The sequence below is a fragment of the Malaclemys terrapin genome, chromosome 14, assembly GCF_027887155.1.
Source record: "Malaclemys terrapin pileata isolate rMalTer1 chromosome 14, rMalTer1.hap1, whole genome shotgun sequence".
NCBI lineage: Eukaryota > Metazoa > Chordata > Testudines > Emydidae > Malaclemys > Malaclemys terrapin.
In genome coordinates this window covers 13545939-13568203 of record NC_071518.1, presented here as the reverse complement: position 1 = coordinate 13568203, position 22265 = coordinate 13545939, and the positions used below count along the sequence as shown (strand labels likewise).

Genomic DNA, 22265 nt, shown 5'->3' with positions numbered 1-22265 from the left:
AAAGGATCATACTGAAGATGCAACTGGTGCATTCACAAAACCTTGCATTGGCATGCACAGATGTAGGAACCTCACGCCTTTATATGTGCATACATTTACTCAATTTATACATGCAAATGCCAGTAATACATGCACTGTGGGTTTTTACAAGAGCACCCATTGTGCCCTCCTACAGAAATCTTCTCCAGAAACTAGTAATTGAATTGCTCTTGGGTCTTGGAAGAATACTGACAATAATAAAGCATCATAGACACAAGGTGGGTAAGGTAATTTCTTTTATTGGACCAACTTCTGTTGACGCGAAAGACCAGCTTTCGAGCTACACAGAGCTCTTCCTCAGGTCTGGGAAGTCTGAGTACCTTTCCCAGATCTGAGGAACAGCTTTGTGTAGCTTGAAAGCTGGTCTCTCTCGCCAACAGAAGTTGGTCCAATAAAAGAAATTACCTCACCCACCTTGTCTCTCTAATATCCTGGGACTAACATGGCTACAACACCACTGTATATAAAGTATCATATACATTTTAAAAAGAACACTCAATTTTCTAGACAAAAAGTTGTCAATATATAAGGGCCTGATCCTACAAATGCTTATTTAATGGAAATAAAAACTACTCTTGTGAGAAAAATGTTGGCAGGGTTGGGCCCCCAAGCTTGTGATATGCTGTCTGCCTATCTTAGGTATTCATAGTTGAAGCAGGATCTGCTTCATCATTTGTACTGAAATAGTAAATTTTCATGTTACATTTTAGGGGCACACTTGGTTTCTAATAATGGATTTGTGTTTGTTTATATTTTGGATTGGCTTTTTCATAGCTTAGAGTAATTGATGTAGCCAAAATAGTATACCTCTTTGAAAGCAACATGCTTCGCATTGCTTAAGAATAAAGTCCATTGAATGTCACTTATATATATTTACCCTCTATAATTTATATATATATATATATATATATATATATATATTAACAGTCCATAGATTATCTATTTTTGAATACATAGCCCTACATGCACTGTAACTTTTCTAGTCATTAAAATCCCTGGTTGCCAATGCTAGTAGTGTAGGTATTTCAATAAAAATACATGGGAAGTTTAAATAAGCTCTCATAGGAGCAATAGCCTGAAGTTAAATGTTAATCCTAAGTGACGCTCTTCAGCATAATTTGATAGGATGAAAATAGACGAGTTATCTGGCATTAAAACCAGGTTTTTAAAATAGATTTTTGCAGAGTATTAGAAAGTGATCTGTTTTGTTGCAGATTATGCAATGTCAATTTACTATTCATACTTCAGTCTTCAGGGTTATAACAATATAGCTCAAATTACACTGCATTATGATGAATTAGATTCCCAAGATTTCAGTGTCCTATTTCTTAATATTTGTACATATACTAGTAGCTTTGGTATAAGGCTATTTTGGACATGACTGCACAGACCGGGCTTCGCGTCTGAAATGTTTCACTCCTAAGGCTAAAACGTTCATGTCAATAGACAAACATACAGAGAATGAAATAAATTAGTAGCTTTTAAAAAGCACAAAATATCAAGATATACTGTAATATAAGAAAATTCTTTTGGCCCCCTTCAGCAATCCCTCCCAAACCAAAGCACTCAGACACGGGCTTAAATCCCATTGGCTTCAATGGGATTTAAGGACACAATTAAGCACAGACTTAAATATTTCCCTGAATTAGAGCCTTAAAGACTAAGTAAGACTTAACTCAATTATTAAATATTCCAGATAAAAACTATACTAAATAAATGTAAAGGTCTGGCTAATACTGAACGAAGCCAAGAAAGCAGAAATTTCACACTGTGGTGTAAAGAGACTTTATTGTGGCTTCATTTTACTGCACAAAGGAATGAAGGAGAGGTGAGATGTGAAGCTCTAGACTTGTTAATCATCGCTGCAAAGTTTCAGCAGGATACCACTTTTTTCAAATTACAAGTATTTTGAATGTAATGGAGTGTAGGACCAGACACGGCTGCCTCAGAGAAAGATGTACAACACTGAACGTCATCCTCCACATGTGCACTGAAGGCAAAATAATGCATTTGGTAGAAATCTAATCTGAGCACTAGTGCACGGGGTGGGAAAGAGTTGAATTCCCTAGGGGAAGACCTGCTTCCCCTCTCTGACAGTGAAGGATGAGTCAAAACATGCCAAATGGACAAGCTGGAGGTTCCAGAGAGTTGTCAGAGATTTCCAGGGAAAGAGAGAAAATAATGTAGCTAGGGCCTCTGTAACTATCATCAACTAGCAGTTGGCCATCAAGTGTTCTGGGACACATTAAAGGAAAGTCTGGTAAAGCAACTCGGTCGGAAAAGGATTTTCCTTACCCAGAGCAAAAGTGCTGCAATTCTAAAACGAAACCAAACCAAAAATGATATGAGCACTAAGTTCACTTTCTGCTGCACTGATCTCTGACTCAGGACATGTGGCAGACAGACCAGGCGATAATGACTTGGTTGTGAAAAATCTTTTTTTCACCCTCTTTCCCACATGGTGTTAGCTACAAAGCTGCATGAATGGAAATTGCATAGGCACCCACAAGTAGTGTTTAGACAATCAATGACCTAATCCACATGCACAAAAGCCTGTATGTGCATATAGCTTCAGAATAAATATTTGAAAATGTGGCTCTTACGCTTTACCATGCTGTTTGGTATTTAGTTTGCACGTCACTGAATTTTATTGTATAACATTTATTGAATGAACCTATAATCTCCATTACAATTGTGTGGCAACTGAGAAATAATGCTGTGTAGTGTGTTTTACACATTTTCCTTTTCACTAGCCTTGTGACAGTTTACTAAATGCCAGACCTCGACACACTGGTGAAAGGCCTTTCAGTCTAGCATGACTATACAGTTAAGTCTGAATAGTACCATGACTCAATGCTGTTCTTTAATCTGTCTGAGAGCTACAGCACTGAGCTAAAGCTGTCGTGGCTAATTCTGTAATAGACATCAATGATAGAATAAACAGAAGAAAGCTTACTTCAAAGACTAGCGTCTCATTAGTTGGCCCTGCTGCATATAGACTCTCTGGATGATTAAAAGAGCGTTGATAGTCAAAAATTGTCCCAGCAAAGGAGAACTTTCCGGGCCAGTCAATTGTCCAGTCCCCTGTTAGATAATACTTCTTATTCAGGTTGCGCACTGCAAGATAGCTGGTGGAGATGTGTAATTCCTGGATTTCAATACTACGTGCTCCTGCTGGAATGATGACCACTGGATAATAGTCTACAATGAAAGAATTAAGCAATATTTTTCCCAATTGTAATAATACAAAGTTCCCTTTTTTGAGTAAACCAGGGATTATATAGACAGCGGTCCTGATCCATCAAATTGTTGCTTTAGATTTATGATGGTGTAACAACATTGATTTTAAAGGTTCTACACCAGCTTATAATTAGAGCAACTCAGTGGGTGAATGAGTCCCTGGAATTCTATTATTTTTTTCTTCTTGACTGAAGACAAGAAAAATTAAATTCTTTTTAAATACATATCAGGAACAATCAATCTGTTTCAGTTGTTTTACCAGGTTTTCTCTGTAATACCTATAATATAACAGGACCAATACACTTTTGGGGTGAAATGCAACAAAATGCAGAGAGTTTGTGCAAGGTCTTATACAGAACTAGATCTTCCAGTTATTGGGGATCTGCCTTATAAACAGGCCATTTCAATTGGAATGAATTTGTGTTTTACCTATGCATACAGTAAGGATTTATGCTTGGCCCTCACCCAAAATTTCACCCATTTGTAATCTGGTCACACACTACAACTCACTTGGTCTATAAACTCCCAGTGGCTTATTGCTTCTGTAATTGCTCAAGCCATTTGAATGCTATATCTCTACATCTTGTTACTTACTGACATGTCCCATCTGACCGCTTCACAATTTTAATGTAGTTAGCCTCACAACATGCCTGTGAGATAGGTAAGTGCTATTATCCCCATTTCACACATGGCAAAACTAAGGTAGACTAAGTGACTTGCCCAAAGTCACATAAGAAGTCTGTGGGGGAGCAAAGAATTCAACCTGCGTTTCCCCAACCCCTCCACTAGGATCTTAATCACTGGCCCATCCTTCCTCTCTCAACTGAAGATGACTTTCCTGAGTCCCAGACTTGCACACTAAATACTGACCCATCCACAGAACCCAGCTGAAAGGTTCCAATCAAGGTACATCACAAAATACACATAAATTCTTTCTAGTTCCTAATAGAACAAGAAGCACCTGCATGTTTGTCATTAGTCTATGAACAACTTTTTATATCTTCCACAATCTCATTCAAGACAAAATACTTCAGATATTTTTCACTCACCTGCGACCTTAAACCCTCTTCCTTTTAAACCAGTGATGGGCAACCACAGGCCACACACTGCCCATCAGGGTAATCCACTGGCGGGCCACAAGACAGTTTGTTTACATTAACTGTCCGCAGGTACGGCCGCCCGCAGTTCCCAGTGGCCGCAGTTCGCCATTCCCGGCCAACGGGAGCTGCAGGAAATGGCGCGGGCCGCGGGGACATACTGGCCGCCACTTCCCACAGCTCCCATTGGCCAGGAACGGTGAACCGCGACCACTGGGAGCTGTTGGCGGCCATGCCTGCGGACGGTCAGTGTAAAATTCTCTCACGGCCCACCAGCAGATTACCCTGACAGGCCACAGGTTGCCCACCACTGCTTTAAAAAACAGGTGAGTGTGGAAAGTGGCTTAAGTAACAATAAAATACTTGCAATTTAACTAAGGAAAACTTATGGTCATAGTTTTCTTGTAGCCTAGGAACAGCGGAGATATGAACTCTCCTCTCACTCTCCCCGTGAGTTTCAGTTTACATCTGGACCTTGAGCCACTGACCTAATGAGCGAAGAATCATATGCTACATGGAGATCCAGCCGAGCAATGAGCTGATGATCATGTGGAAAAGCTTTCCTTACCATTAGCTTTGTGCTGGATCAAGTACTGGCCTTTAAAGAACTTGCACGTTGAATTATCTCCTTTACAAACTCCACAGGCATCCAAAGCAGCTTTTGAACCAAGTCCACGATCACACCCTACTTGCTGAAAGCAAAAGGCAGAAGTGAAGGACTCAGACACAAGGGAATTTCAAGTAACAGCTGCATTTTCTATTAAGGAGTCAATTGTTCACTTAAAAATGACATTGTTACTGAAAGAAACTTCAGTTTATCTTACTTCACAAATTCCATCAATGCAAACATCGTATTTGTTCTGGGAGCATAAGGTTCCATCTTTCACTTTGCTGGACATTGCAAAGAAAAAGTCAAAGTCTTCAGCTGTGCAGTACAATTTACATCTATCTTCCTCTGAAAACATGAAGAGACAAGTAGATTAAGAAAGGGATAGATAATAAGACAGTAAATATCATAATGTCACTATATAAATCCATGGTACACCCTCACCTTGAATACTGCATGCAGTTCTGGTCGACCCATCTCAAAAAAGATTATATTAGAATTGGAAAAGGTGCAGAGAAGAGAAACAAAAATGATTAAGGGTATGGAACAGCTTCTCCATATAAGGAGAGATTAAAAAGGCTGGGACTTTTCAGCTTGGAAAATAGGAGACTAAGGGGAGAGATGGCCGAATCATGAATGGTGTAGACAAAGAGAATAAGGAAGTGTTATGTACTTCACATAACACAAGAACCAGGGGTCACCCAATGAAATTAATAGGCAGAAGGTTTAAAACAAACAAAAGAAAGTACTACTTCACACAATGCACAGTCAACCTGTGGAACTCATTGCCAGGGGATGTTGTGAAGGGTAAACCTATAATGGGGTTCAAAAAAGAATTAGATAATTTCATGGAGGATAGGACCATGGATGGCTATTAGCCAAGATGGTCAGGGATGCAATCCGATGCTCTGGGTATGCCTAGCCTCTGACCGCCAGAAGCTGGGAGTGGACAACCAGGGATGGATCACTCGATGATTGCCTGTTCTGTTCATTCCCTCTGGGGCACATGGCGTTGGCCGTTGTCAGAAGACAGGATACTGGGCTAGATGGACCACTGGTCTGACCTAGTATGGCTGTTCTTATGTTCTACACAATGAGGTACAAAGTACTATTGTGATAGACATGGAGCTGCTATGCAGCTATGCATACATTTTATGAACTCTGCATGTGATGTGGTCAGTCAGGAAAAGTTATTGTATAACTATGGTGGGTTATTAGAATTTCCTGTGTGACTGTATTGATCTAACTCATATTAGGGTTTAATGAAATGTTTATTATACACCTATAATGCTTGAATTCCACCCTGCAGTCTTGGTGACAATTGAAACCATAAGGATCATGCTTGAATGGTTTATCATGTCTTTAGGACCCCAGAATGGGTAGAACAGACAAATACGAAAGGTTATATGTTGTTATTTTAAATTAACACATGGATTTGGCAATCCACATGGACATATAATTAAAATCCAATACCATTATGAAAACATGTAAATTCCATTAGCTCTGCTTCAGTCTCCCCAACCTCTGTTGCTGATGTGGCTTCAAATTTCAGAGCCACTTGTCCACAGTTTCAAGTTTCATTCTTTATTAAGAAAGATTGGCTGGGGATTTGTAATATTTTCATTTAACTTTTCAATTAAAAACAGAGAGCATGTAAGTTGGCACAAATGATCAGCCTATTTTGGAAGCTAAGACTGCGGGCTGGCATTTCAATTCAAAAACATTTTCTCCCCCAAAGGAATCCACGCAGCCAGCACCAGATTTAGGGGCAGGTGACCCATTTGACCACCTGGGGTGCTGGGCTTGAGGCGGGGACAGCGGGCTTTGTTAGATACAAAAGGGAAAATAGAATGTTTGAAGTAACATGTTTCAGGTGTTCCATATTTGGATTCATTTTTCACTAACCTCCTAGAATTTTGGGGACCTTTGTAGAATCTCATGGAACCTTCCAGACTTTCTGAGAACTACATTTTCCTCACACCTCTACTCCTGAGGGCATTCTGCACCAAAAAATTAAAAATTCTGCACCAAAAAAATTAAAATTCTGCACACAATATTTCAAAATTCTGCAAGTTTTATTTGTCAATAAATCAATTCAGAGGCTCCAGCATGGCAATGGGGAGCACAGGTCACTGGCTGCATGAAGGTGAAAGATCACCCTGCAGCCCTCCCCACCCCCAGGACATGGACTCAGCGGTGAGGCTGCACCTGACCCTAACACAGCACAAGACCTGTGCCTATCCCAGAAACACCAGCTGTGAGGCAGGTAGGCTCAACCAGGCAGGATCCAAGTGTGGAGTGTGTGGGGATCCAGGTGTGGGATGAGAGGATTCTGTGTGGGACAATCTGGGTGCAGGCAGCTCACGGGGGGTCTAGGTGTGGGGGGATCTGGATGCACAGAGGCTCGTTGGAGGGTTCCAGGTGCAGGGGTAATGGGACTCTGCAGGGGGTTCCAGGTGAAGGTTGTTGGGGCTCAGTGGAGGGGTCTGGGTGTGGGAGAGTGGGGCTTGGTGGGGTGGGGGTCTGGGTGCAGCTAGTTGGTGGTCAGTAGTGTGGGGGTCTGGAAGTGGGGGCTCAGGGTGGTGCAGGGGGTGGTGCAGTGGTGGGTGGTCCAGAGGTAGGGGGGTCTGGGTGCAGGGGTTGAGGTTCATTGGAGTGAGGTTCAGATATGGAGGGCTAGGGGGTTCTGGATGTACCAGTTGAGGCTTAGCGGGGGGTGGATGCTGAGCGTCCTGCAGCTGAGGGAGATTTCTGGGGGTGGGTCTGTCATAGCTCCAGCCACTCCTTGCAGGGGAAGAGGAAGTCCTATCCTCTCCAGCCCAGCCGGAACTAGCAGCTGATCCTGGCTCAAGGTAGGAGCCCCTGGGTGGGATGTCCCCAGCCCCGTGGTGATTTACCACTCTGTCGGCTGCTCTGGGTGCCTGAAACATTGTACCTGTGCTGATAGGGAGTGGTGCGTGACTGCTCTTGCTGCTTCCCTGTCAGAAAGTCATTTTTCTGTGGGAAAGCAATGAATTCTGTGCATGCGCAGTGGTGGGACATGAATTCTGTGCATGCGCAGTGGTGCAGAATTCCCACAGGAGTAAACCTCCTAGAATGTTGTCAGCCATCCCCTCATAGGTATACAAGGGGCAGGAAATAGCCAGTCAGTCAGTGAGATATAATTACTAACTGAAGTGAAGTGAGAGCCCAGATGTGATATTGTGAACCTTGTTTTACTGTGTAATTGTGAAAGTGTACTTGTGTTTTAAAATTTGAAGAGTGCAAATAGTGACTCATAAAGGAGATATTTAATGAGACACCAGAGATCTCTATTGAACCTTTATCTATGTAACAAAATAAAAGAAATACTGTTACTACTTTTGCCATGCTTAACACGTAATGTTTGATGACTTTAAGACAGTGGAACACAGACTTTTGCTCTCCGTAATGCTGTCTGTTTTCCCCTGTAGAAAGTAAAAGATGCCTACAAAGAAGCCTTCAGGAGCTCAGTATAGGAAGCGAAAAGTTCAGTTGCAATCTAGTTAGCAGCAAGGGGCAAATTTGATGGGAAAATAACAAACAGAATAACACAGACCTTTTGAACTAAAGGACTAGGGTTAACATTCTAAGGCTGTCACCTACTGTAACACTATTTAATACTGGTCCATCCAACGTTGATGCATAGTTCAATTTCTTGATGTTAGTACATTTCAGCTATTCTTAAAATTAAAAAGTTTCTATAAGATTAGAGGAAACTTTTTTTTCTTTGCTTATATATGGCATGCATAAATACAGATTTACAGATCCTGGCATGCAAATGTATTGTCTTATATGACAGGGATAAATCATGCATGCAAGTTGTGCATCAAAGTTGTGAAATGGGCTACAAATGCAATAAAAAATAAGGTATTCAAAAGTTTAATAAACGGGGGAGAGGGGCGCCAAAGACACTCCTTGCTTGGGGTGCCATTTGAAATAGGGCCATCCCTACACACAGTTAGCTGGCAATCAAGTCCTTCTTATACACAGAACACACATTATGCCTACAAGGGAATTGATTGGTTCTGTATTGGAAAATTCAATAATTATATTATAATGATTGCTTTTCATAGACTGGACAGTATTATTGAGTCACTTACTATCAATATTAAGCACTCTGGCCAAGATTTCAAAAAACTGGAGCCTAAAGTTAGACTGCTAAATATATGTTTAGGCTTCTAACTAAGAGTATGTCTACACTGCGAAAAAACACTCGCGTCAGTGAGTTTCAGATCCCTGGTCTCCAGACTCAGGCTCACAGGGCTCATGCTACGGTGTTAAAAATAGAGTGTTAGATATTCCTGCATGGGCTCTGAAACTCAGAGGGGGGTGGGATGTCTCAGAGCTCAAGCTCCAGCTCCAGCAGGAACATCTGCACTGCTATTTTTAGTGCTATAATGTGAACCTGAGTCTGTAGACCCAGACTCTGAGACTTGCTTAGGTGTGTGGTTTTTTGCAGTGTAGACATACCCCAAGTATTCTAATTTTCAATACCCAGAAGTTTCCATTGAAGATCAAAGCTGCTCAGCAGTTTTGAAAATCAGTCCACTGTCTAAATACAGACTTAGGGGGAGATGTTGAAAAGCACATATGGGGCTTTAGGTGTGTACGTCCTGTTTACTTTCAACAGTACTTGTGCTCCTAAATCCCTCTGGTGCTTTTTAAAAAATTTTCCTTAATGTCTAAAAGTAGGCTCCTATTTTTGAAAATCTTGGCCCATCTGTTGAACATAAATGTGTCACCAGATAGTAAATATTAAACAAGATACATCATATGAAGGATTTAATGCAATAGACATTGCCACCTAGTTCTGAGACCCACGCCAACTAGATCACTCCTCTTTAACTTTACACATTCCTCCCACCCACAACGGCTATATCAGAAAGCAGGCTTCTAGCCAGTAATCAAACTACTTATAACATGTCTGTATAAATAAAGATGGCTTAAATCATTGTATTCCCAGCTAATGTTGACTATCCTCTAAAGAATATTTAAACAGACCACAAATAAAAGCATATTTTAAAATATATATGTATGTAAAAGTATGCCCTCTCAAGATATTTGAAGGCAACTTCTGTGAATTGTAGACAAAGCAGCCACAATATGACATATACCCGCCACTTTCATTTAAGAAATAGCAATCACAAATATTCACTGTGCTTTGAAACTACAGGGAAGCATTTGTAGCTATTAACTACCCAATAAAATCCTAATAATGATACTGGATGTTTACAAAATTGAGGCTTATGCAGGAAAAATAAACTTAAACTTGAGCAACAGAGAAGGAATATTTACTGAGCTATGAGTCTTATAAAGCCCCAGCAACAATTCTCATGAGAATATACCAGTAGGAAACTCGAAAGGGTTGATTTACTGTTACATTTAGAAATCTGAGAACATTCCAAATGAATGAAGATTCTGGCATGTTATTGTAGGAGTTGGTGGTTCCCATATAGAGAAATTCGTGGGAAAAGGTGGTTTGTTGTTTTATATTGCCTTTTTTTTTTTTTGTTAAAACAAAACAAAAATAAAAAACCAAAGCAAACCCAAACAAAAGTGAGGGACAGCATGGTCAGGGAACAGAGGATAGAGATCTAAATTCACGATCAAAGCCAACTTTGCAGGCTCTTACATGTGATGTTACACTGAAGACCAAATTCAACCCTGCTAGAAAGCATGTGCAGCTCCACAGAAGTCTCCCTGGATTTCCACACACTCACAGAGGGGCTGCATTTGGCCCAGAAAATATCAATGAATTCTAACAAGGTAGCCTGCCTCACACAAATTATTTTGTCAATCAGAACCATGGCCAAATTACCTTCAACTTTAGTATAGGGCTTCCAACTGTAGTACCATCCACGGAAAGGCTTGCTGTTAAATTCTGCACACTGCTGGGCACGGAAATCCAGACTATTGGGTGGACATGGCTGAATATTGCAAAGCTGATAAATACGACTGGAGCCCTGACAGAACTTGCCACCATACTGTGGCCTACAAAGAAAGAAAAAAGAATATTTTGCAAAACCAAAAGTGGATGTGATTGACACCTGTTAAATACATTCAATGACAGTTTGTTAAGAAGCACCATTCTATTGACTTCTGTTGAGCTAAACAGCACAACTTATTGACCCAAAAGGTCACTATTTCTCTCAAGATACAATTAATTTTAATTATCACCAAAACCAAGCAAAGTAGTCAACAAACACTATCTGCTTGGATCATTATATATCAATTGAACCATGTGCCCATCTAGAAGTAAATACTGTTTTCACTGAATTAAACTCTCGCCAGTCAGGGTATTTTTATTTGCATGTATCATCTGATCGGTCAACACAATTACAGATCTCAGAATTACTGACCTGCGGAAGTAAACAGTATCAATGTACTGACTTGCTATATGCCAGTTTTCAGTTTACTGTGATTCAGGAATTCTCATGTATGTAACAATAATTATTTACCATAATAGTTGTTAATAAAGGAAAAAATAACAGATAACATAAAACTAATCAAACATACACTGAATGAACAATTGCATTCTGATATTGTTAAAACTACGATATGTAGAAATGTTCCTTTAAATAATTACCCAGCAGCTCAACTCTTACAGGAGAACAAGGGATTGTGCACAGTTGTTCTGATGTAGGAAAGCACTTATGTACATGTTTAACTTTACACACATGTTTAAGGCACACGGACTTCAATGGACTTTAATTGTGCACTTGAATACCCTTCTGAATAGTGATGCTTTGCTAAATTTGGACTAGTGAAAATAAACTATATCATTAGTTTGCTAGTATTCATATATTAATTATATAATCAGATTTTTAACTGCTAGTTGGGCGTATATAAATATAAACAAATTAAAAATGTTAGCCTTGCTTTTTTTCAGAATGTTTACAGAGCTGATCAGTTGATTACTGTATTCACTCACCTCTCTATTCCTTGCAGATCTACATAGAAATCTACTGATGTTATGGTTTCAATGTACAATTCTGCAGTGTTCCAGTATACCACTGTGCCCAAAACTATATGATTTTATTATTGTTGTTAGCATTATTTATATTTTCATAGTACCTGGGAGCCCCAGGCATGGACCAGAACCCCATTGTGCTAGGTGCTGTACAAACACAGAACAAAAAAACAGTCCCTACCCTAAAAAGCTTACCGTCTAAATATAATACAAGAGAAAATAGATGGATATAGACAGATGGACAGGGACATACAAGGAAACAATCTGACTGTATTGGTCAGTATGATAAGCTGTGTTCTCAGCAAACCAGCAGCCTAACCATTGTCAAGTATTTTGTATTATTCCACTTAGCCTTGCTTCTAGTGAAAAAGATGTAAGTAGACTTTTGTTCCAATTCTGCACCTGCATACATTTGTCTAATGATGGTTTAAGAGGTTAGGGAAAATACACACTTGGAATGCATGTTATGGTCTTTTAGTGAATGGCCTGGCTATGTTACACAAACATCATGGGAAACACTTTCAGAATAATGTACCTGGTGCAGTATTTGCACAGTTCCTAACGAAGATAATGGGAGCAGTTTGTTTAAATCCCTACACACTGTATTATAAACGTCCAGTATATCTTGTAACTTATGTTAACACACTTTCCTGTTGAATCCATTGTGGAGTGATGCTGAGTGGACATCTAGGTAAAATATGGATAAGAGATTCCAGGTGCATTTTGCAATTATATTTTATACTATTTGCTTATTCCCACATTCTAATCCTCATACATTTGTAAAACAAGCTGGAGTCTGTTTTCATGTCTTGAATCAGCATTACTGCTTTGAAGGCAATACAATAGCTGGCTTTTTCAGAAGTCTTTAGTGAATACTGGACTACAGAACAGTCTCTCAAAGGAAATGGTGGAAATCCATCTGTTAGCCCGTTTAAAACTGGGCAGAGCACTAGGGAAATGTGCTCTAGGGAACAATCTTGCACTGACCTCACCCAGGGATGGACTAGAATCGTTACTAGCCATCTTAACACTGGGCCTATAGTGAACTAAGGCATGCTTCCCATCCTGATTGGCAGCCGTTCAATTCAGCCAAAATTATTCTTCAGCTCAGAGAGCATACATGTTGACTGAGTGTAATAGATGGCAGTTTTGCCTCAATAAAGTAGGAAAAGTTGTTGGGCTCATTCTCATTTCTGTTCAGATGCCTTTCCTTTACAGCATGTATGATTTATTTTAGTTCCTCTGGCCTAGGGAACAAGACTCTCTATATGTAAGTGGGGGAAAGGAAGCAAGTCCCTGCCCAAGTAAAAGTCACCAAACAAGCGAAATAACAGAATAATTTAGGATTAGATTGTGGCTTTTAGCCCCAGCCCTGCATTTGAGGATGGTAAAAAGCTCCACCAACTTAGAGGAGCACCGAGAGAAGCATTCTAGTTTTCCATTTGTGCTACAGACCTTTAAATGGTGCGGAATACTCCACTCTCTACCAAACTGCTGGTCAGTGAGTAAGTGAGAGGTACGGTATGGGTAGGGTTCTGCTTACCCCTCACCTGTCTCTGCCCCTTATCAATGAGTCACTCCCAAAGGGGAGAAACTAATTAGAAGACTCTTCACCTCTGGGAAGCCCTTATATGGGCTGTCCAAGAGGACTCAGGTGTTAAGTTAGGGCTAACCACAATCTAACCCTGAGCTGTTACTATGTGACTAATCAAATGATATTATTGTTTTTGTTTATTTAGCAGAACCAAATAGTGTACTACACAGCTTACAATTGAAGGCCCTGATCCACACACACACATTCATAACTTCACACATAGGAGTAAAGTTTCTCACATGTCTAGGTGTTTTCTGGATTCAGACAACGGAAGAATGAAGGGAATACCAAACCACCCAAGAAGTTTTGAAGTAGGGGCTGCAGAGAATAGACTCCAAAGACTAATTTATAAACCATCTCAAAGAGTTCAAGCACAAAGACTCCAGTAAATGTACTAATAAATAACACATTTAAAAAAAGACCTAAGGTATTACAATACTATTCGTGTGGCTTAACTGAATTTGCCCGTCTGCGATACCGATAGCAAAGCCAATGCCCCTACTCCAAAATAATCTTAAGCAGTCCTACTGGTGTATATATATATATGTGTGTTACCATATGCACATTCCATCATTACAGTAATAGCTAAATGATTGATTATGAAGTCACATCTTCTGCAAAAAACAAAAACAAATAGACATGTAGTCAATACCTTGTTGGAGCAGATGTGACAACAATTAAAAGATCTGGGATGACTATTCACTTGAAGCTGACAGATGGAATACAAACAATACACTGCAATGATCTGTACACTGCTCTTTACAGAGATGGTATTCAATGCAGTACAGTTAATAATGGTAACTAGACCAGGGGTTGGCAACGTTCGGCACGCGGCTCGCCAGGGAAAGCACCCTGGCGGGCCAGACCAGTTTATTTACCTGCTGATGCAGCAGGTTCGGCCGATCGCGGCCCCCACTCGCCGCGGTTCGCCGTCCCGGGCCAATGGGGGCGGCGAGAAGTGGCGCGGGCCGAGGGATGAGCTGGCCACGGCTTCCCGCCGCCCCCATTGGCCCGGGACGGCAAACCGCGGCGAGTGGGGGCCACGATGGGCCGAACCTGCCGTGTCAGCAGGTAAATAAACTGGCTCGTCCCACTAGGGTGCTTACCCTGGCGAGCCGCGTGCCGAACGTTGCTGACCCCTGAACTAGACCACGAAGTGCTGGCTCCAATCTCCTTCAAATTTTGGAATAGTTTACATCTAGATGTGCACACTTCAGCATAGGCCCAAATGCTATTAATAGTATTACAATGCTAACGTGCCTTTTTTTCCTATATGAAGTCAATGGTCTATAGAATTCTTTCACGGTCCTTATAAAATTTGATTAATTACTGCTTCAAACTGCATCATTACTTTAAATTTTCAGTGCTTGTGATCATTCTTAAAATAATTGAATACAAAAGAATAAAAAGTTGTTTTAGTTAATACATTATTATTATTATTATTATTTTAGTCTTTTTATTATGCACATGCCTAAAACTGTATTCTAATATTTTAGCAACCAGTGCACAATTATGAAGCAGGTAGGACGCAATCCCACTGATATGATTTAGGTATTAACTTAAATCTCTTGGGCACTATTTAGGCCCTTTACCAGCTGAACTATTAAATTATGTAATCTATTTCTTGGGAAACTATCTTAATTGTACAATATTGTGATGTATGAAAACGAGATCTCTAAAATTATGCTGTGGCAATTTATACAAGCGTAATGAGTTTAGCAAATCTGCATAGCTCTCAGTGTACTATAGCTGACCTCAGTAGGTGTTTGGTAGTGTAAATTCATGCTTAACTCAGACTGTCATTCAGACTGTTTCAAAAGACTCTAGGGCAGGACCACAGTGACTGTGTTACAAGTGTCAACAAAAAGGAAATTGAATTGGTTGGGTATTATTTACAGGAAGAGACTCATACTCACACACAGATGTGCGCACACAAACAGGAAAAGGTTTTTAAAACCAGGAATCTAAATTTACTTCATATTTAAGCTCCAAATAAGTGATCTGATCTTTAAACTCACTGAACATCCAGTAGTTCCTACTGAAGTCACTGGAGACTCAATGCTTTTGAAAATCAGGCCATGTATTTAGAAGCCCTATTTTGAGGGCTGAAATGAATCTTCAGAGGGGCATACTCATGATGCTGAAGACTGAATTTCACCAACAGTTCAGGCTAAATTAGCTGAATGTCTTGGTGTCATCCAAAACCTTTGAAAAATCAAAGTGGGAGAAACAAATTTAGTTTTCCACATGCAGTTTGGATTTGGGAAACAGAAATGATTGTTAGGAATTTTGAAGATTTAAGTCTGAATCATTAGAATTACGTGCATGTGCACATGCACAGAATACAGTTTCCACATTGCAACTACTTAACGACTACTTTCCAATGCATTCACCTTTATTTTAAAAGCACTATTGGTCAGGGATGTGAAATACATCTATATGTGTATTTGTTCATCCTGGAACAGGATGTTCTGTAGACAGTGTTTTTTATAGTGTTGGGGTTTCATAAGTCTAATTCTGATAGAGATTTATAGTTACTCCTCTTGGCTCTAAGTGAATTATCATTAGCATAATGTAATTAGAGTAGGCAGAGACAAGATCAAGTACTGGCATTGAACATAACATGTGTTCATTCCAGAATCCATAACACACCTTTCTTAATGATGGTTTAAATACAATATATTGCAGTCACACACGGTTCCTATTGGAATGGTTTACTTATAACACTGGCTGAAATGTAAATCAAAGTACTCAAGCTAGTTGAAACATTTCAATTAGTAGAGGTCCCCCTTCTGTATTCTGTGCTGTGCCGAGATAGCCATACAAGAACTTGAGAAAAGAGCACTAAGTAGATAGATAGTATATACATAGATCCCATGGAAACTTCAACATAAAAACTAAACTCTATCTATCTGCATTAAAATTGTGACACAAATGGACCAATCTAAAAAAAAATTCAAATGTATATGTGATTCTCCATTGAGAACCCATTTGTGCACGTCTAGAGACTGCTGTGAATTCATATATACCACGAATCCTGTGTCTATCCAATAACACTGAGACACAACAGAAAAAGTTAAGCAAGTGCCCTGCCATAGATTTTTAAGGATTAGTTCCATTAACTGAAGGGCAACAGAGACTGTTATAACTAACCCACATGTTCCCATAATATAAAATGTGAAGTGTGAATGTTGCTACTATAACATTATATAGTAGGTGTGTATGCTACTTTACAGTTTCATATAAAATCTGTCATATTTTGTCTTTTTATTGGCCATGGTTTAAATAATCATTTTATTGACTACGATGGAGAGCATGTGTGTCTATGCCTGTCTAGAGATGTATCCAGAATAAACCAGTGAACCTTTTTTTCCCTGCAAGCTAAACCGAATTGAATGCTTGGGAAAGATGCTGGATCGATAGCACTTCATCACTCATCTGAAATGGTAATTCTAAGCAATGAGAGGGTTTTTTCAATCTATAAGCAATGTAATCTTTGCCTTTTGGACAGAAATGCCAATTAAGGTATACATTAGTGAAAGCTGGGAAGGCCGTGTGGGAGTATGTACACAATATTACAGTAAAATATATAGATTAAAATAGACATTAGAGCTACTTTAAAACTACAGCTGGTCAAAAAATGGGATTTATTTTGCCAAAAATTTGTCCCTTTTTTATTCTAAACATTTTGCTATGTTTCAACCAGTTCTATTTAAAACTCACTCAGGCCTGATCAAAAACCCATTGATGTCAATGGGTGTCTATTCACTTATGTCAGTGGGCTTTAGACAGGCCCTTCGTCCCTGATATCGGAATATCCTTCCTCTTTCAGAGCTCTCCATCCTACTGATTTGTAACTGACTACTCACAGTGTACTGGGGAGCTTTCTGAGCGTCTCAGAAGCAGCTATCCCCATGTGAATTTGCAACAAAATCTACTCTTTCCCCTTTTTTGTTGTATCAGAAATAATTATTATAAAAACAATACCTTTCCACATCAATGTCTTACTTTGGGTTATTGCAGTGTCTCTCTTGATAGGTGACTCCACCTCCACAGGTCCGAGAACACTTGGACCACTCAGACCACGCAGCCCATTGGCCATTAACAGGCTTGGGTCCATGATCTCCATATCTGACACACTGACCTCTTCGACACCACTGTCAAAAGAATGTCAACAAATGTCCCATCACAGCTGGTGCTACCTAGTAGGCTGCTGAGAAGAAAAGACCCAGGTGCCAATCCTGCCATCACTTAAGCATCCATTTAACTCTATATAAATTAGCAGTCCCATTGAATTCAATGGGATGGCTCACAGAAGTATTAGCAGGACTGGGGCCCTGGGTAGTAACAAGATAAATAAGATGACAGGTAAAAAGAAAAACTCTAGCACTTGTCTAGCTTTGAGTCTCTGCCTATGTCGAAATGACTGAGGACCAAATTTTAAAAAGTGGTCTCTAATTTTGGGTGCTTCAATTTTGGATGGCCAACTTCAGATACTCTGTCTGATTTTCAGAAGTGATGAGTACCAAAAACTCCAGCTGATGTTAACAGCTGCTGTTGGTGCCTAGCACCTCTAAATCAGCCCCAGACATTCAGAGTTGGGCATATAAAAATTAGAGGCCATTTTCCCCTCTAGCTATTAATTTACTGTTATTGCAATAAGAGAAAGGGGGAAATGAAGAAAAATACTCAAATACAGCAAGGAAACAAATCAGGCTCTTGAAAATTACAATATCTAATACAAATTACATGTTACGGTAAAATAAAATATCAGTAATTATTGAATCACACGCACCAATAGCAACGATTATTATTATCTCTCATACTTGCAATTACAGTGTCATGGTAAAGCAAATGAACATATCCTCAGACTCCTTCCAATAGGCTGATCAATAAAGATAATACATCTATAGACTATGGGCCAAATTCATTCTGGGCAGAAGCAGCTACAGTAAAATATATGCTACTTCTGCCAGGAATGAATTTGCAGCCTTGCTCTAACTCCTATTAAAAGCATTCTATTTTTTTCAATGACTTAAATGAGAGTTGGATCAGGCCGTTGGTCCACTGTATTCTAATACAAGTTAGAATACTGTAGCTCCACTAATTAAATAACTTACCATACTTATGCCACAAGCTGTCCCTTCCGCTGCTGGCATGAACTTTGTCTCACATCTATGACCCACTTTATGACACCAGAGTGATTTGCATATATCCTAGAAAAAAATCAGAGAATTCCCCCATTGTATGCTGATGTCCAGAAGTTTTTCATGAGTGACACTTCATCAAAGCATTCCTTTGCTCTCACAAAAGCCCTATGAATTAGACCCATTTCTGAACAAAGAAGAACTAGTTCTACATTTTATAGCATAATGATACATGCTGGTCTACTGACTTCATATTTCTAGAACATTTTCAAGTTTGGTTCTCTGATTATTTTCTTGTCTTTTCAAGGTGAGACTATAAAAGAACCGCTAGCTATTAAAACTCCAAGGGCAGAACAGGAACAACTCTACAGGCCTTCTAAAAATGTGGAGGGAAACAATTTTCTTGAAACACACATGAAATGTTTGGAAAGACTGTGTATAAAAAAATTGTTGTCACCTGGCAAAATGCTGGTTAACATAAAATAATCCCAAATGTTGCAGCATAGCCATAAGAATTAATAATGACAACACATCATCAGAATGACCATATTGTGATTTTAACAGAACACCTTTCTTAAAGAAATCGAAGGGCCAGAACAGCCACCTACATAAATAATGGGTTCATATGACTACATCCTACATCAAAAAGCTAAGGATGGAAAGCTGCATTTTTATTACTCTGGAATAATCTTCTCAAGAGGAGCTATATTGTGCCAGGCCTTTTTGCAAATGCATAAGGACTGAAGGAACATATAAAATCTTCCCTTCCTTGCACCCTCTGTACAAGTGACACAATTGGAGCACTTAGTTTCCCCTGAGTTGTAGCCACACCACCCTGGTCACTGGAGAAAAGAGCATGCTGTAGCATCCTAATGAATGGTGAAGCTTGTGCATTCAGCCTGGGCTTTTTGTGGATCCTGGAAAGATTTTGCATCTCAGAGACACAGTCCCTTCTGAAGCTCCCTCTGGGGTTATGAAACTCCCTAACAGGCTAGAGCCTTCAGAGCATATGACAAGCATGCCAAGCAATTTCAGGTTTAGAAATAATCCAGACCTTGTTGCTCATTGTACTCGCACTCAGTTATAGGTCATTACAGTCTTCTAATGTCAGTTCTAACTTTGTCAAAAAGATATTAACAGGTACCTTCACAAAACTGAGGTTGCATAGTTTTGCTTTCATTCCAAATTGCCATTTGCACTGGGTATCCGCATCATAGATCTGCCCTGGCAGTTTATCAGGGTATTTATATTGTCCTGTTTGTTTAGGTTCATCAATCAGGCAAGCAGCTTGAGCTGTACTATAATGAGAACGTATATTTATTAATCATGATGTGGAGCTTTTTAATCAAAAAGACTTTTATTTGCTACAGAACAGCAAAAACACATGCTATTTCATACAGTACCTTTCACGAGCATTGTAGGCATGCACTGAATGAGAATACTTGCTGCAGAAGCCAAGAGATGTTGACTTCTTGTTGGTAGCCTGACCTGCAAAGTTTTAGGAAGCAGGAATTCCCAGGCTTTAGGATTATGGTAATATTAGATATAAATGGTGTCAATTTCCTATTCTCCCTTCCTTATGTGAGTGTAACCAAGAGCAAGGAGATCTCCCTAGACTACGCTTTCCAGAAGTGCAACACAGGATCTGATGCAGAACCCACATGTGCAGTGTCTCATTTCTGCATTTTCTTCATGTGAAAGGCCATACAAAAAGGCCACAGAGTTTTAGTTGAGAGACCAATCAGCATTGTGTGTTTTTGGCTGATTGCGCACATGTTAAAGCCAAAATTGCATATTATTATCCATCATTCTTCCTCCTTAGTGCTTGTGGTTCCATGAGTATGGAAGTTCAATCTACCTACAATTTGCCTTCCAACTATGTGTTTGTTGGGCCATACTAAATGCTTGAATGCCCCAACTTGGATTAATAATTTTCCTATAGCAATATTACTTACTGTGGCAGAGAAAATCACCTCAAATTCTGTCATCTTTCCTTTCCCCTAGTCAGGTAAACCAATTTGGTATCTAAGTGTCCACTCCTATATTTAATGGCAATGTATGCATATTATGCCATTGTGGGGTTCATGTAATAAAAGCAAAAACTTATGTTGTAGAGATTGCAATTCTGGTGATCGTAAATGCTAAAACTAAAGGCTCCTTTATCAGCATACATGGTTTGTACCAACGTGCTAGGAAAATAATGGAATACCTTTTTTTTCAGCAGCTCTGTAAAATACGCTTATTGAAGGCATGACAATCAGATATGACTAGGTCGGGAAAAAATCCACAAATATTCATTCATTTCCCCTGTCAGCACCCCTTTTATATTCACTTTTCACTAATATTCTAATAAACCTGTTTGACAAGAACGTTTGGGGAAAGAACGAAATGCAAGTGAATATTACAGCATATTCACAGAGGATGAAATTCATTCCTATGAAGAGAGCCAGCACAAAGGCCTATAGTACCACTTATGTCCCACACAAACCAAAGTTTGTGGGCTCATCTAGTACATTGGTTTGGATTTCATCTCTGTGAAAAAGGCCAATACAAAACCAAAGTAAAATTTTAATTTCTGATCATGAGTATTTACATCAGAAAGCCAATTCTAAAAGTTGCCTCCCTCCTCTGGAAAATCCTGACTTATATCTGACCTACCTGAGGAATTTATTGAGGTACTGCCTGCTGCATACAGACCAGGAAAACACCCCATTGTTCCCTGTAAGCGTGGGAGACATAATGTTACCTTCGGCTTTTCTACAGGGATTTCCTTCTCCATCGTGAATCATGCCAAAGCTAGAAAGAGAACCACAAATGAGAGGGGCACCCGAAACAAAATGCCAGAAACAAGAGACAGCTTTTAGGGAGAAAGAAACGCTGTTATTTTATAGCAGTAATTCTATCAACGAAGTCCACAAGTCAGAAATAAATGAACACAACAAATGGTCACTAGTCAAGCCCAGGTTAATAGAGATTGAAATTTATTCTTGGAGTACAATACATGGAACTGGACAAAGAAGGTTGAGTTTCTAGGGAAATCTAGTTTGGCGAGGCATCAGGGGTTCAGGAACATAAATCAAACCCCCAGGCTGCCAGTACACAAACACCAGAACATCATCATGTAACATCAGTGTCTCAGCCTGCTTAATAAAGTTCTCTTTCCTGCACATCAGTTTGCTAATGAAACAATTATCATCTACCATCTGTTTGGTGGCCCATGCGAAATAAGGTGGTGGGCTCATTCCTCTACTCCAGGGGTCGGCAACGTTTGGCACGCGGCTCACCAGGGTAAGCACCCTGGCGGGCCGGGCCAGTTTATTTACCTGCTGATGCGGCAGATTTGGCTGATTGTGGCCCCCACTCGCCGCAGTTCGCCGTCCCGGGACAATGGGGGCGGCGAGAAGCGGCGCGGGCGACAGATGTGCTGGCCGCGGCTTCCCGCCACCCCCATTGGCCTGGGACGGCGAACCGCGGCCAGTGGGGGCCGTGATCGGCCGAACCTGCCACGTCAGCAGGTAAATAAACTGGCCCGGCCCGCTAGGGTGCTTAC

General features: G+C 40.1%; 1 protein-coding gene across 2 annotated transcripts in view; it reads right to left on the bottom strand.

Moving 5' to 3' along the window:
• ADAMTS18 (ADAM metallopeptidase with thrombospondin type 1 motif 18) overlaps positions 1-22265 on the bottom strand; it is a 107159-nt gene that overhangs the window by 29921 nt on the left and 54973 nt on the right. For both annotated transcript variants that reach the window (XM_054048559.1, XM_054048560.1), the window contains 8 exons: positions 21374-21511; positions 19860-20013; positions 18689-18784; positions 17577-17725; positions 10823-10995; positions 5201-5331; positions 4945-5068; positions 2996-3240 (listed from right to left, as the gene is read on the bottom strand). In XM_054048559.1, coding sequence (XP_053904534.1) covers positions 2996-3240; positions 4945-5068; positions 5201-5331; positions 10823-10995; positions 17577-17725; positions 18689-18784; positions 19860-20013; positions 21374-21511 — 1210 coding nt within the window. The remainder of the gene's footprint in view (positions 1-2995; positions 3241-4944; positions 5069-5200; positions 5332-10822; positions 10996-17576; positions 17726-18688; positions 18785-19859; positions 20014-21373; positions 21512-22265) is intronic.